Source organism: Sabethes cyaneus, chromosome 2 (genome assembly GCF_943734655.1).
Source record: "Sabethes cyaneus chromosome 2, idSabCyanKW18_F2, whole genome shotgun sequence".
In the NCBI taxonomy this organism is placed as follows: Eukaryota; Metazoa; Arthropoda; class Insecta; order Diptera; family Culicidae; genus Sabethes; species Sabethes cyaneus.
This window is the reverse complement of record NC_071354.1, coordinates 4,676,579-4,692,559: the sequence shown is the minus strand read 5'-3', so window position 1 is coordinate 4,692,559 and position 15,981 is coordinate 4,676,579. Positions and strand designations below refer to the sequence as shown.

The window sequence follows — 15,981 nt, the reverse complement described above, 5'->3', positions numbered from 1 at the left end:
ATAGCGCTACAAGGTGTTATGAACCGAGCGGATATCAACACGCGGAGCACGATATTCAACAAATCTAGTCAATTCGTCTGCTTTGCCAATGATATGGATATTATCGGCAGAACATCTGTGGCGGTGGCTGAACAGTACACCAGACTAAAGCGCGAAGCAGAAAAGCTTGGGTTAAAGGTAAATAGGTCTGAAACAAAGTACATGCTGGCCAGCGGAACCGAGGCCGAACGACACGGCTTGGGCAGTAGTATATTGATCGGACGGCGGACAATGATACCAGCCGTGAGATTCGGAGGCGTATTATCAGCGGAAGTCGTGCTTACTATGGGCTCCACAAGCAATTGCGGTCGAGCAGACTAAGTCCCCGTACAAAGTGCACCCTGTACAAAACGCTTATTAGACCGGTTGTTCTTTACGGGCATGAAACATGGACAATGCTCGAGGAGGATATGTGAGTGCTCGGAGTTTTCGAACGACGAGTGCTAAGAACGATCTTCGGCGGTGTACAGGAGAACGGAGTATGGAGGCGGAGGATGAACCATGAACTCGCACAGCTCTATGGCGAACCCTGTATCCAGAAGGTGCTGGACGGATACGATGGGCAGGGTATGTTGGAAGAATGCCGGACAACTACCCTGCAAAGATGGTGTTCGCCTTAAATCCGGTAGGAACAAGACGACCAGGAGCGCAGCGAGAAAGATGGTTAGACCAGGTGGAGCGAGATCTGGCGGACAGTACTCGGTGTATTGGAGGAATTGGAGAGCGGTAGCTCTCAACCGAGTTGCATGGAGAAACTTTGTTCAACACGCTTTGTCTTAGGATGGCAAGCCACCTAAACAAACAAACAAACAACTCAATGGTATTAGGATTCGTTACTGATAAAAGATATCCCCGAATACTACAACCCTCAACCGTCCGGAATGAATCGATTGCAGGACCGAAATGACCGTTGAAGACCTCTAGTATGAAGGAAGGTCTACACCAAACAGGAACCACGACAACCGAAAGCAGAAAAGAACGGAGCGTGCTTCACGTGCAAGAAACCGTGTGGTGTGCTATGCTGATTACGATGAGTGGTCAGCGGTAAGGAATAAGCGTGGTATTTCGACTCAGTGGCGAGCTCTCACATGACAATAAGCGAGGGAAACTTCCAGAAGCATGAAGACCAGGGACCAGGACCAGGGGATGGAATCGATGGAGGAAGCGGTGCTGAACTGCGTGGCGGGTGTTAAGGGTAAGCAAGCAAGAAGCACATTTGGTCTGAATACATCGAGGGCACGCTGTCTTCTGGATCTGGTATATTTCAATGTATGTGACCCTTTGATATCATGGATTGGAGCCATTACCTCTTAACCTTCAAGGACGATTCAAGTCGGAAAATGCTCGTGTTGTGCTTCTTAGAATCGATTGGCATTCGAAGAAATCGTCGTATATTTCAAGGCAGTGGCTGAGCAACCGGAAGAAAGTAAATGGAAATTAGGGACCGACAATTCGTCAATGTGGACTGCTTCAAAAATTCCAAACACACCTGCGGTTTTTTTTTTTGCGATAACAAATGCTATAAAGCCATTTTCTCGGTTGGGTAGAGTAAAAATATAAGTACAACACATAAGTATTTCTTTCTTCCATAGTACAAAGGTACTAAAAAATAAGGTAAAAATACTTTCATGATGACCGAGTTCATTGAATTGACGGCGCAAAACTACGATGACGAGTTATTGTAATTCTGGCGTCCCCCCAGCTCAAGCAGGTATCGGTCCGGATGATCCATCCAGTCGGCTGCCGTCATTTTAACCGTTCGCTGGCGTTCAGCCTCCTTAATTTGCCACTTTTTAATGTCCAGCTGAACTTCTCGCTGATGTTGATCACCACAGCCCCATACTTCGATCGATAAAATTTTATGCTGCAAACCACGATGCTCAAGTTTCTCGAAGTGCTCGTCTACGATAAGAATAGGCTTTCTGGGATCCGACCCAGCACGAAGTCCTTTCGGATAGCCACGAATGTGCGTATTTAAGTACAAACTTTTAGGTTTTCTCTCTAACATCATAAATCTAAAAAGTAAAAATATACAAAAACGATGCAAGTTGACGGACAAATCCCAAGCAACAAGTACTCACTTAGGCAGCAACTGCAAGCAACAACTATCCTCGACACCAAAGTACAAATGAGTTTCCCGCCATTCGACAGGATTTGCTACGCAAAACAACAAGCCATCGTCACAGCGAAATAGTACCAAATTTGCACCTCTATAACCCAGAACGTGATGCAAAAAGCGATTAGTACCAGCACCATCCTGCCGAGAGTCGTACAGCAAGGTCCAGTGGGACGGAACCATCGAAAGCAATTTTGCCATAAATATCTATCAAATGGTTATGGTTTTGATAATATAGTTCATAGATAAAAGATATCATCTTTACGAGTTTTACCTGGGAGGCCAAATTGGACGAAGCGGAGTTAAGAGGAGCCTGCACGGACTGGGGTTTTGAATAGATCGGTGGTAAAGCACCGGCCAAAAGCCAAGCTTCCGATACTGGCAACAATGGTTGTTGATTAGTCAGCTTTTCCCGATCCTCCTGAGACATAGCTTTTCCAGAACCAGCTACAATGGTTGCATTGCTGTTGAAGTTAAAGCTTCCCTTTTCCAATATCGGTGTTTGCAGTTCCATCCCATAACTTGCCTCTCCGGCATTGATTGCACTGACCGATACCACTGTGTCACTGTTGTTTCTCATGCTGCTGTCGATAATAATTCTATGCGAAGTACTTAAGGCATGCACACAATATTTGTGCAACGGTGGCACCAGGCGGGGAACATTGTTTTCCAGCCAACGGCAAATATAGCCGGAGCTGAGTGATTCTTTCGAAAAGAAACAAGACTGCACCACTGAGTTCAGCGTGCGATCGAGCTAGAAAAGTAATGTTTCTTGTTAGATTTAGACAATTATGACCCGTTGGTATAATGCGTTCAAAATAAAAATTTAAATGTGGAGGGCAGAGCTAAAAATCATAAATGGCAATTAATCAGTAGGTTAAAGCAAAATTACCGTTTCTTCAATGTCGTCCTTCTTCATTATTTCGCAGCGTTATTTAAAAGTCATTGTTATGTGACAAATGTTCAAATAAAATCAAAACTTACCAGAAGGCACGATTGAGGTCCATCCTGGTAATGTGCCATAGCCAAATTGTAACAAGTTCTTAGTAAATCCTTGAAATTTTCAGGCTTGATAAGATCCGTTTCACTTAGATTGCCAAACATGCGAACGTAGTTTTCCAGTATTACCGAGTCATCAAGAATCCCCAGGAATTTCTCACACTGCTGTCTGAATGCAGTCACTCCCATGTGATCGGTTTTTGCGTGGCTGTTGTGACGCAGATATTGAAATAATTTTTTCCCCAAATCGGGAAACTTCGGAAACACGTATCTCTGTCAAAGTAAAAGTTAGGTCCATGAGTATTCGGTGACACTATGAACTAATCTAGCACAATTACTGCAAAAATATCAGCGGTGATGCCGTTTATTCCACGCGCCTCTTCGCATTTCTTGGCTAAAATTTTGCCAAGTTTTTCCACTGGATGATACTGCGCTTGAGAGCGATCCAGCAAATCTGCTCCACTCGCAGTTCGGGTCATAGTCTTGCCGACTGCATTACTGCTAGTGCCCGCCGGATTGAGGTACACCGCGTTCTTCGGCGTATCCACGGGACTTGTCGGGCTGTTCTTGGTGCTGTGCGAATTTCCCATCGTTTAGGATTTGTCTGTGGAAATAAAGAGCATCTAGCTAATCACAATTTGATTTGATCAAAACATAGGGACTAGTTTTTCTGTTGGGGTGAAACTGGTATTATACTCCGCCTCATTCGAAAATCAGTCAGTTTTGTGGTACAAATATTTTTTTTCGTACCTTTGTGTTTTTATGCAATAAAACTTTACCTCAGTTTTGATGCGGTTTTTACGTTTTTATTCAACACCTGCACAACACAGCATCTTTCAGTACAGTTTGCTTATTGTGTCAACAGAAGAACACTCGCACAAACACCTCGAAAGGAATGGAAATGCGAAAATCTTCAGAAGTTATCTTGCTCACCTTGAAAAAGGCTCCTTTCGTGCTTTTGAGTTGCAATAATGTTACCGTCGATAAAGTTGAATAATGTAGTTCAATAATAAATCATTTTGCAACCAGATCAGAACGATAAGAAAGAACGTACTTGCACCTGAACTGAACGAAGTGAACGAACGACGAGCTGAGCTGAGCTGAGGTAACGCAAAGAGAATGTTGACGTTTGTTTGCTAAAAGCAGTACTGCCAGATTTGCTGGCAGAAATTTAATTACAGTTTTTGTTGTGAGGGCAGAAAAAATCAAAACCAAAACTGCAGAAAATGTGAACGCCTAAATATGGAAATGTGCAATAATTTGTCTTGTTTTTAAGGAAAAATGAGTCGTTATTGATACGGTAAATTTCAAAAGTATTTTTTTTGTTTGAAACATAAATTCTTTTCATGAAAACACATATTTTCTGTGATGAAAATATGTTCTCTGTGTTCAGATTAGCAAGAAGAATGCTGCAAATACATTTTTAAAAACAGAACCCCTGTTTTGGGCTCAAAAACTGCTTCCGAAATTGGGCTTTCTGACGAAAAGTTAATGACTGCTCTTTTCTCCTTAACGACCTCCATTTTTATTGTGTCTTGCAGTTGAACTATAGGATTTGTCCTCGGATTAATCAAGATTTTTTCACTAATGCCAACCCAAGCAACCTGAAATTCGAATATTACTATTGACACGCAAACTCGAAAGTTCACGATTAGTTCAAATTCAGTTCCGAGGAACTTTCTTGCTGATTAGTAGTGTATATCAAGTATACATGGAATTAAAAGCTTTAAGAAGTGATGTGAGTACTTTATAAATACTTCAAAGGATTAGGATGCTACATGAAGTTCTGTTGAAGAAACAAATCTAAGTAGCAGTCGATTTAATATTCATTTGTTCTTAAGGTCTGTTACCTAGATATTTTTCCTTAGTTACTAATAAACCACTGTTCAAGAAACATCATATTCGTTATTCGTCCATAGGTTATGGGCTACCACCCCCTCTCAGTTGATTTCAGTTGCGTCTTCAGCCGGCGGATCCTGTTTCACTGCCTCCAAAACTCCGTGAGCTGCTAATTGCGTTTCGACTCGAAATTTCCACGTATCGAAACCTTCTCCAGCAAACTGAACTACCCCAGCCTTTTTCGCGCTTGTGGTCATTCTGCTCGCTGCTGCCGGAATTTTCAGTTCTTAAAACTTGCTGCTTCTAGAGTCTTCCAAGTTTGGAACAATTCCGAAAAAAACTGCTTCAAGAATTTTCAAATTACTGTCGAACTGGGCCCATAACCTATGGACGAATAACGAATATGATGTTTCTTGAACAGTGGTTTATTAGTAACTAAGGAAAAATATCTAGGTAACAGACCTTAAGAACAAATGAATATTAAATCGACTGCTACTTAGATTTGTTTCTTCAACAAGTTCTGAAGTAACTTTAGTTGGTAACAAGTTCTGCGTGCTACGTTTTGTTTACATTTCTGGTGATCAAACCAGCAGAACCTAAAACTATTTGAAATTAATTATTTTTATTTCACTTCAATAAATTCAATCTCCGCACATTTCCAATTACAAATATAAATTAGAATGGAATGCTCTTCATTATTGTGTTGGGTTGTGTGGCATATGCTGTCGGTATCTCACTGCTAGTTAATTATTTGGCTCCAAACTTTATGTTCTATAATTAACTCGCGCTGCATAAAGCTGCTGCAAGTCTAAAACGAACTTTTACTTAAGAACAACTCAATGGCAAAATTCACATCGCTTGTATACGACAAAGGTGGCGCAGTGGATCGGGAGAGGTTTACAACGCGGAACACCTGGGTTCAAACCCAGCAGCAGGCAAATGCAACGAATATAGAAGTTAGGTAGAAGTATAAAAATAGAACATAGAAGTGCTGCTAAATTTTAGTTTTTTTTTAGTTTTTGACAGTCTATTTCAAAGCTGCTTAGCGTCCTATGCAGCGAACCCAAGACAGCTTGAAAGTTCGGTTAATTACTTAAAAGTGACGCTGCTTGGCAAGTTATAGATTAATATACATAAAGCTGTTTTATAATAGTAATAATAATTTATTTACATAATAACAATACAAATAACCATCTAATAGTTTTCAAAGTATGTATTACTACTCTACTAGTGAGAAAAATGCAATTTTGTTTCTTTCTTGAACCTATGAAATGATGTTTGTCTCTTTATTGCGTGAGGCAGGCTGTTTAACTCTCATTAGACACCATTATTCGAACTCTTGGTTACTTGGGGGGATTGTGGCAGCATATTAGTGGATTTGCCTAGATTTAATTAGCATGAGCAGACAGTTGTGGAGAAAGCGAACGGCAGGATATCACCGTTGCAGCCACAACGAACATTGAATGGATTATTGAAGATAGCTACTTAGTTTTAAAGTAAAAACTACTTGTTTCTAGCGCTAGTGGACAATTTAATGTATATTACCGCCAGAGGCAAGGTATTGTCACTGCAAAACTGGCTCTTTAATGATCCGCTGCTCAGGATTGCTAATAAATTTGTTAGAAAATTGAACAAATTAGGTAAAAAGTACAAATTCGGCTTCATATGTCGGAAAGCGGCCTTTTTGCCGGATTGACCGGCCACCGGCATTGCAAGTGAAAAACCGATCCGGCCGGCCAAAAACCGGTCACTTGGCAACCCTAACGCTGTCATGCTGTGCGAAATTACAATTATTGCTCCCCGTGCTGGCAAAGCAGGAAATATCAAAATTTTGCAGCTAATATGTTGTCAATTGCAAGGAAAATTGTCCAATCAATAAGTGCGCAATCGCTCATTAAAGTGCTATTTTAGCTTAAATCGTTTCGGTCTCTTCGGCGCACTTATTGCTTGGACGATAACGAAAAAGTGCGCCGAAGATACCGAAACGATTTAATGCAAAATAGCACTTTTATGAGCGATATCGCACTTTGGATGGTACAATTTTCCTTGCAATTGACAGTAATAATGTACAAATTTTGATACAAGTTTTTGGATTAGCACACACTTGGGCACACATTTTTAAAATCGGTGCATGTTTCCGAGCGAGAACTCTTTCGGAACTCTTGCTTTTGGCTTTCGAGCAGTTCATTCTTCGTTCGAGCACATCCAGCAGAAGCAGAACGAATTGAAAATACAAAAATATCTGGCATCTCTGCATTTGTCTGAAGTTTAGTTTAATTTTTAAAACACACGTGTTGTTGAGTGCTGCATGGTTTTGTGAATTAAATCTCGCCAGAAACCATGAAAAAGGACAAAAAGATCTCCAAAACACAAGCGCCCAAAGTGGTTGAAGTAGTGGACAAAAAGTTTGATCTAATCAAAACCATAAATGAGGATGAAGACGTTGAAAACCTGTCGGCAGAATCGGATGTAGAAGTAGAGGTAAACAATGCCTGCACCGTATCATTACGTTGCTTCATTTCATTAATGGTAAATAAATTTTCATTCATTTAATTTTAGTACCAACCAACGAAGTTGAAAACCCAGAAAAAGGGTGATTTTGATAGCGGTTTTAAGTTTGTTTCCTCGGTAAGCGAATACAATCACGATACTTGGGATGACCTGATGAAATTCGTTAAAAAGAAGAACCGAGGCAAGGTGGACGATAAAATTGCCCACGTTATCAAGGGGCGTTCTAAGGAAAAAGCTGATATCTTGAGCAAGGCAGACGATGATCTAGACCCAAGTTCATTTAACAATGAAGTGGATTTGTCGGACGATGAATTGAAACACGACGTTATGAAAACTAAGCCAAAGAAAGGCCGGAAACGTGAGATAGAAAAAGATGATAAGCAAGTCGAAATTGAAGATGAAGGCGATGATCAAAAAGATTTTTTCGAAGAAGTGAAAAACGATGAGGAGATATCGTCTTTCTATCAGATGAATTTATCTCGTCCGTTGATGAAAGCTATTGGAGTTCTGGGCTACATTTATCCTACGCCTATTCAGGCCGCTACCATCCCCATAGGTTTATTGGGTAGAGATATCTGCGGTTGTGCAGCAACTGGTACCGGAAAAACAGCAGCGTACATGCTGCCGACTTTGGAACGTCTGTTGTACAAACCGCTGGCAGCTCAAGCGGTAACCAGAGTGCTTGTTCTAGTGCCAACGCGTGAATTGGGTGCACAGGTTTACCAGGTTTCGAAGCAATTGACCCAATTTACCAATATTGAAGTCGGAATCGCCATCGGTGGGTTGGACGTTAAAGCTCAAGAAGCCGTTCTGAGAACGAATCCTGACATTGTTATTGCCACACCCGGTCGACTGATCGATCACATCAAAAACACTCCTAGTTTTTCGTTGGATTCTATTGAGGTTAGTAACCAAGGCTGGTTTGATTTTTTATTAGTTCAATGATGAACATTATCCTTGCGCTCTGACTCGATTGTAAGATGAGCACAAAGAACTTTAAATTGCTGAGCAATTTACTGTTACTGAGACGTTCAAATCCGTCTTACAATCTCTTAAAAATAGTACGAGTTTAATCCAAGTTTGTTCTTAGGTACTGATATTGGATGAAGCAGATCGTATGCTGGACGAATACTTTGCTGAACAGATGAAGGAAATCATTCAAAGTTGTAGCAAAACCCGACAAACCATGCTGTTTTCTGCGACGATGACAGATCAGGTTAAAGATTTGGTGGCAGTTTCGCTTACGAAACCGGTTAAAGTTTTCGTTAATAACAACCAAACAGTGGCATTTAATCTTCGTCAGGAATTCATTCGGATTCGCGAGGGGCGCGAATCCGACCGTGAACCTCTTTTAGCCGCTCTTCTGTGTCGTACTTTCCACGATCATTGTATGGTATTTGTTCAGACGAAAAAGACGGCGCATCGTTTGAGAATCCTAATTGGTCTTTTGGGCATCAAGGCCGGTGAATTGCACGGCGACTTAACGCAAGCGCAACGTCTGGAATCACTCAAACAATTCAAAGATGAACAGATCGACGTTCTTGTTGCGACTGACGTAGCTGCCCGTGGTCTCGACATCAGTGGCGTTAAGACGGTCATAAACTTTGTAATGCCAATTACACTTGAACATTACATCCATCGTGTCGGCCGTACAGCTCGTGCAGGCAAAGCTGGTGTTTCTGTTTCCCTGGCGGGCGAACTGGAGAGAAAGATCGTGAAGGATATCATTAAAAACGCTGTCAATCCAGTGAAAAATCGCATTATTGCACCGGAAATAATTGAAAAATATAGGAAAAAGGTTCAAGCGCTAGAAACGGAAATTGAAAAAGTGTTACAAGAGGAGCGAGCTGAAAAACTGCTGCGACAAACTGAAGAGCAGTTAAACAAAACGGAACAAAAGCTGAAAGGCGTTGTTGGTGGTCCAAGGTAAAACAAAATTACTGTCCAAACCACAATTTGTCAATACATTTAATTTATTTTTTGTTTCGCAGTCGAGAGTGGTTCCAAAGTCGAAGAGATCGAAAGGAAGAAAAAGAACGACTTTCACTGAAGACCGAATCCGATAAGGAGAACAAGAAAAGCAAAAAACGAAAGCGCGGCGAGGACAGCGACGATGATTTCGATCCAGTGAAATTTCAGCGTGAAAAAGTTCAAAAAATGTTCAAGAAAAAGGCAGAAGTAAATAAAACACCTAGTCAGCTAGCGAAAGAACGTGCCCTACAGGAGCTGACGAAGGTGTCTATGGTGCAGGCTAAGCTATCGAAAATCAAAAATCGGCCCACGCGAGTGACTGTAACCGGAGAAGAGAGCAAGGGTAAAAGTAAAGACGGAAAATTTGGCACCAAACGTAAGGGTCGACTATCACGCTTCGAACGTGATCTTACCGATATCAGCAAAAAAGGAGTCAAAAAACTAAGGTTGTTTTTATTTTAAAGAAAAACGAAACGTGCATTTTTATACTGAGCCATTCTATTTTCAGATATGATGCAACCAAGAAACAGAAGATGGATAAAAAGGGAAAAGGAATGCCAGAAAAAACCAAAATCAGCATTGACAAGTTTCGTAACAAAAAAGGATTAAACAAACAGAACAAGGGAAAGGCTTTCGGACCGAAACAGTCTAAAAAAGGAAAGCGCTGAGTTGTGAAACATCTATTTAATATAAATATAATAAACTAGAATGGTTTGTTTTAGTTCTTGCGTCTTGTAATTTCAACATGTCTTTCAATGGGCCAAACGATACGAATACGATCGGACTCGTTTGTGATGTTAGCTAGTTTGAATTAAAGTGACGGGCTAATTAATTTGCTTTTCAACAATGTATTGAAAGGTGCTATTCGCAGGGCAGATGTGCAGAGAGGCAGAACCATTATCGCGAAATCTCCTGTCTACATTGATCTCAAGTCCTCATTTGGTCGAGTGGACGAGCTCTCTATAAAACCTTTGCTTCCGGGTTTAAATCCTATCTAACAAACCAGTTCGTTAAAATTGAAGCTTACCACTCTGAAGTGTCTACGAATGTTTTCTGCGTCCCTTATGGTAGTAATCTAGGTCCTTTTCTATTTTCACTATTTGTAAATACGCTTTGCATCATATTTTCTCCTGGACGCGGCCTGTCTTACGTCTATTTAGCTCTATTGTCTATTGTGTAGTGTCCGTACCAAGCTTGCCGAGATGCTATTGTTCGCTACGCATTTCATCTACTGCTATGCCGTGCTGCTCGAGCCAAAGATGCTGAAGAGAAAACCTGTTGGGCAAGGTTTCTCCAGTTAACTCGGTTGTGGGCTACCGCTCTTCAATTCCTAGGACACCGAGTACTCCGCCAGAGCTCGCTCTACCAGGTATAACCATTTTGCTCACTACGCTCCTAGTCGTCTTGTTCCTACCGGATTTGAGGCAAACAGCATCTGCAGGGTAGTTCTGGCATTCTTGCAACATGCCATGCTCATAGTATCCGTCCAGCTCATGGCGATGGCAGCCCAATCATGGGGACAAGGGCTAGCCACTTGAAATTTTGATGTGATGAGGTGAAGTCCGCTGGCCGGGTACTGGTGAATATATAACATCGTCCGGGCAAGTCACGCTCTACTTTGGCATACGAAGTGAAAATACTAACTCGAGAGAGAGAAAGAAGTTGGATTCCCGCTTAGCTCAGGGGCACATGCGATCCAGATGAAGTCAGGATCCGACAAACGAAAGAATGATCGTGACCAGACTTGGAACACGGGTTTGAAACCTTACTGCAATCCAGTGCTATGCGCCAACAGATACTTACGATCTGCAGGCGAAGATTGGCTCAAACATCGCGGACCTTAAACCTGTGCAGGTATTCAGGCTGCACACTTTGCTTAGCGTTCCGTCACTGATCGAGATGAAGGCGTTCTTGATGCCGGACAATTGTTCTTCGCCAGTCCCACCAGACGGTAGCTTGGCAGGAGGCTTGGGTTTAATCAATAGCGGCTCTTTTCACCTTAGGAATCTTCAATTGACGGACGTCGTAATGACACTCAACTTTCTCCTCTCGTCGCAGAACACGTGCGATGCCCAAGCGTATTTCAGTGATAACGGGGTGATGGTCCGATGGTAATATCCAGCACTGCGCTGGATGCAGATATGGTCAATTTGGCTTCGGCTGTCGCAGGAATCCCACTTGACCTTATCTGCTGGTCTATGGGGAAAACACGATTCGCCAGCTCCCTGTTTTCGCGCATCTCCTCTAGGCCATGGCGTATTACGTTCTATGACGCGTTCAAGGTCTGCGTTGTTTGAGGCAATCTTCCTGTTGAAGTTGCCCAAATGGATTTGAATGTCCCTCTTAGGGATTTTCTTCCATCGATGGCTTGTGTTCGCCAGCATCCTGCAAAAGTTGAGCCAGCTATTTCAATTTATTGCTGGGCTGGGCAAAGGTCAGTATTTTTCATGTTCGTATTTTCATGTTAAAGGTCTTTGACTATAATCATGATCTGCAGATCGATTTTATCGTTCATTTTCTGTAACCTATATTTCTGTGCTGATGTTTTCGGGCACGATCCAGCTTTTCGCGTGCATAATGGCGGCTGGTGGGTACAACTTTCGGAAAATATTAGCATGCCTTTGGCAACTTTATTCACGTCGAGTTAACATTTCCACCCTTGATTGTTGTTTAGAATTATCAAGCGTACGTGAGCGGAGTTGCCAAAAGCAAAAAAACATTTTCAAAAAGTGTACCCACTAGCCGCCATTAAATGCGCGAAAAGGTGGATAGATTTTTAACCTATGGTCTCAATCGCGCTGCTGGAGGTGTCTGCCATCCTGGGGGCGGGAGTCACTGTTCCCTCATCTCATCTCTGTTTGTGTCGTATACGGCCCCCAAAGTTACTTATTCCAGCTGGTATTTATCACGTGGAAGTATAGGAAAGGCGTTTAGTGGACAGAGGTGGTATAGATTAGCATATGTTCGATGTGAACTGCCATTACGCACGCGAAAAGTTGGATAGTATCTATGGTTGCGAATCCACCTTTTCGCGCGCTTAATGGCGGCCAGTGGTATATCTTTCAAAAATGTTTATTGGCTTTTGGCAACTCCGCTCGCGTACGCTTGATAGTTCTACAACAACAATCAAGGGTGGAAATGTTAGCTTGACGTGAATAAAATTGCCAAAGGCATGCCAATCTTTTCTGAAGGTTGTACCCACTAGCCGCCATTACGCACGCGAGAAGGTGGGTCGCGAATATGGAGTATTTCGCACGATAAATTTTTTACATAAGCTGGGCCCCTCGCTGAAGCTGATTGCAGCAGGAATAATATCAGCAATATCAAATCAGACTCCCGGATCTTCTCCTCCACTCTTTGCTCCCCTCTGAACCCTACGAGCCCCCCGCTAATGTCATTCACGTTTAGCAACGAAATCGCAAATTACTTTATTGTGATCTTACAGACGCAAAGGAACTGCTCTGTTTTGGACACCCCATCGACATCTCTATATCGAGCTGCAGTAGTGCAGTCCCAGTAAACCATTTGGTTTGTATATCTCGATTGCAACTGAGGTATACGAAATCATATCTGAACGAAAAAGTTATATTTAACGCCATATAAGAACATATATGTACCAAAGTGGAGGCGATATACGTGCGAAAATTTTGACAACTATTTGTAATTCTATTTTGCGCAGTTTTTATAACACGCAACTAAATGCTCCTGAATATATGATATAGATATAATCAAATATTGCAATTGTCTATCCTGCTTTATAATTCACAGTCATGAATTGTATATGAAGACACGCACGACTGCAACCCAACTTATCGTTCACTTCGATTTGACATACTCTAATCATTATACAATTCCAATGTAAAATTGACATGAAAACGATTTAATGTGAACTTTCTATTACGATTTTGTGTTATCTGGGGTGAACGTCAGCGACCATGTCCTGGGCTCAAAATTTGACAGCAGGCCCAAATCAGACTGCTGGAAGTTGAGTGAAACGCAGTGCTGAATTACTTACTTACTTAGGTGGCTTGCGTTCCTAAGAAAAAGCCTGTTGAACAAAGTTTCTCCATGTAACTCGGTTGAGGGCTACCGCTCTCCAATTCCTCGGACACCGAGTACTCACGGCCAGATCTCGCTCCACCTGGTCTAACCATCTTGCTCGGTGCGCTCCTGGTCGTCTTGTTCCTACCGGGTTTGAGACGAACACCATCTTTACAGGGTAGTTGTCCGGCATTCTTGCAACATGTCCTGCCCATCGTATCCGTCCAGCTTTAGCCACCTTCTGGATACTGGGTTCGCCATAAAGCTGTGCGAGTTCATGGTTCATCATCTGCCTCCATACTCCGTTCTCCTGTACACCGCCAAAGATCGTTCTTAGCACTCGTCGTTCGAAAACTCCGAGCACTTGCAGGTCCTCCTCGAGCATTGTCCATGTTTTATGCCCGTAGAGAGCAACCGGTCTAATAAGCGTCTTGTACAGGGTGCACTTTGAACGGGGACTTCAATTGCTTGTGGAGCCCATAATAAGCGAGACTTCCGCTGATAATACGCCTCCGAATCTCACGGCAGGTATCATTGTCCGCCGTTACCAGTGAGCCAAGAGCGAGAGAGCGAGATCATACATGCATGCGTGAACGAACGAACGAACGAGCGGTCCGCTCTCAACCGTCATCCATCTCAAGCCAGCCGAATCCACCCGCAGCGAATGCCGAATGACAAATTCATCGACTACCTCAAACTCATCGCCGTCGATTTATATACTACTGCCCAAGCGGTGTCGCTCGGCCTCGGTTCCGCTGGCCAGCATGTACTTTGTTTTAGACGTATTTACCTTTAACCCAATATTTTCTGCTTCGCGCTTTAGTCTGGTGTACTGTTCAGCCACCGCCACAAATGTTCTACCGATAATATCCATGTCATCGGCAAAGCAGACGAATTGACTAGATTTGTTGAATATCGTGCCCCGCGTGTTGATATCCGTTCGGTTCATAACACCTTGTAGCGCTATGTTGAACAGCAGGCATGAAAGACCATCACCTTGACGAAGCCCTCGGTGTGATTCGAATGAACTTGACAATCCACACGAAATCCGAACACAGCACTGTGTACCATCCATCGTAGATTTAATCAGTTTGATGAGCTTCCTGGGGAAGCTGTCCCAAGTAACAACGGTAGCTGAATTGCAAGAGCAATGACTGTTTACGGGTTGGTTTAAGGCGATCAAAGCTGCTTAAAGTAAGCACTTAAATGGTGTTTGAATAAGCGATGTTTAAGCTACCTTAAGTTTTTCAAACCGGTTCTCTCCCAAAAGCTGATAAAACAGCTTAATAGCGGATTTTTCTGCTATACAATCTGCTTCCAAACAGCCATAAACGTCAAACCGTTTTACGGCTGCTTAAAGGTGTTAAAGTGTAGAGTGGAAGCTTTCATACGGCTCACAGCTTTCAAACTACTTTAAGGCTGCTTAAGGGTGTTAAAGTGGCTTTACAAACTTCCGCCAAGTTTTCTTTCGGCTCACAGCACACATACTGTCAGATCATAGAATTTCGCAATTCTGCTGACAGCAAAAGTTTGTCAGTTATCGACATTATCGACTGCATCACGCTAGGCGGGCTAGGCTTCAGGTGTAAAGATATTCTCACTGTCTGTTCTACAGATGCAAATGGAGCGGATCATACGGTGAGTGCTTAGGGATCAAAAGATGGCGGGTTCAATTCCCGGAAAAAAGACATGCATTTTAATTTAGCTAGCTTACTTATAGCGAATTCATAAATTAACCTGGGTTCGTGCTAACTCGAACCCGAAATTTATGAACGATACGGGCAGTTTGACAGATCGACCCGTAAACCGTAATGCTAGACAGTTTTAACCTGCGCTTCAAACTGAATGCTGTCAGTTTAACCGAAATGCAATCTCGGTTAATTTATGAACGCTTTGACAGCACTTCGATTAAAACTGAGTGCTAATCGACCTGAGCCAGGTTAATTTATGAATTCGCTATTAGACGAATTAAAGTTATTCGAAACTAAAAATATCGCGTTCACGGCAAAATAAAAATGACGCGTTCTTTTTTTTTAAATTTAAAAATAGATTTTTTTGGCTGCATAAAGGTGGATGAAGCATTTGTTAAGCGAATGGAAAAGCAGATTGCAAAACTATTTCTCGTTCTAAAAATAGAATTGACAGCATTGCGCAAATTGGCTATTTAAAAGCGCAAAAAAGTTTCTATTAAGCTTCATTGCAGCTTCGAAAGCAGCTATTAATTAGCCTGAAGCTTGATAAAATCACCAGATTTAGATGTTTAAGAGCTGAAAAAAGGTTTTTATTTCTAAACCTAAACCATAGATCAGCCACAGGTTGAATAAAATCAGCTATAAAAGCGTTTGATCAGCCTGAAATTGTTACTTGGGGTTCTCGTCCATGACTTTCCATAGCTCTTTCCGGTCTATGGTATCATATGCGGCTTTGAAGTCAACGAACAAATGATGCGTGGGAACTCTGTATTC

At 42.2% G+C, this 15,981-nt stretch overlaps 2 protein-coding genes across 3 annotated transcripts; one reads left to right on the top strand and one right to left on the bottom strand.

Moving 5' to 3' along the window:
* Positions 1-1,551: 1,551 nt before the first annotated feature.
* On the bottom strand, positions 1,552-4,253 carry LOC128733498 (uncharacterized). 2 transcript variants are annotated; one of them, XM_053827125.1, is made up of 6 exons: positions 4,088-4,253; positions 3,493-3,758; positions 3,140-3,427; positions 2,430-2,909; positions 2,121-2,362; positions 1,552-2,054 (listed from the first exon to the last, which is right to left on the bottom strand). In XM_053827125.1, exons 2-6 carry the CDS (start codon positions 3,742-3,744, stop codon positions 1,703-1,705), a joined length of 1,614 nt encoding a protein of 537 aa, XP_053683100.1. In that variant the 5' UTR covers positions 3,745-3,758; positions 4,088-4,253; the 3' UTR covers positions 1,552-1,702. The 2 variants fall into 2 exon arrangements, with proteins under 2 accessions (XP_053683100.1, XP_053683101.1); XM_053827126.1 differs by lacking the exon at positions 4,088-4,253 and adding an exon at positions 3,934-4,057.
* A 3,021-nt stretch (positions 4,254-7,274) lies between these two features.
* On the top strand, positions 7,275-10,183 carry LOC128733491 (probable ATP-dependent RNA helicase DDX27). The gene is made up of 5 exons (XM_053827112.1): positions 7,275-7,474; positions 7,553-8,407; positions 8,595-9,430; positions 9,496-9,921; positions 9,984-10,183. The coding sequence occupies exons 1-5, from the start codon at positions 7,334-7,336 to the stop codon at positions 10,141-10,143; spliced, it is 2,418 nt and encodes an 805-aa protein (XP_053683087.1). The 5' UTR covers positions 7,275-7,333; the 3' UTR covers positions 10,144-10,183.
* Positions 10,184-15,981: the final 5,798 nt, after the last annotated feature.

Excerpts from the sequence above, each read along its gene's own strand:
- LOC128733491 (XM_053827112.1), top strand. The coding sequence starts at position 7,334 with ATGAAAAAGGACAAAAAGATCTCCAAAACACAAGCGCCCAAAGTGGTT. Across the intron at positions 7,475-7,552 it reads AATCGGATGTAGAAGTAGAG|TACCAACCAACGAAGTTGAA; the intron begins GTAAACAATGCC and ends ATTTAATTTTAG. Across the intron at positions 9,431-9,495 it reads GGCGTTGTTGGTGGTCCAAG|TCGAGAGTGGTTCCAAAGTC; the intron begins GTAAAACAAAAT and ends TTTGTTTCGCAG.
- LOC128733498 (XM_053827125.1), bottom strand. The coding sequence starts at position 3,744 with ATGGGAAATTCGCACAGCACCAAGAACAGCCCGACAAGTCCCGTGGAT. Across the intron at positions 3,428-3,492 it reads TCACCGCTGATATTTTTGCA|AGATACGTGTTTCCGAAGTT; the intron begins GTAATTGTGCTA and ends TTACTTTGACAG. Across the intron at positions 2,055-2,120 it reads TGCTTGCAGTTGCTGCCTAA|ATTTATGATGTTAGAGAGAA; the intron begins GTGAGTACTTGT and ends TTTACTTTTTAG.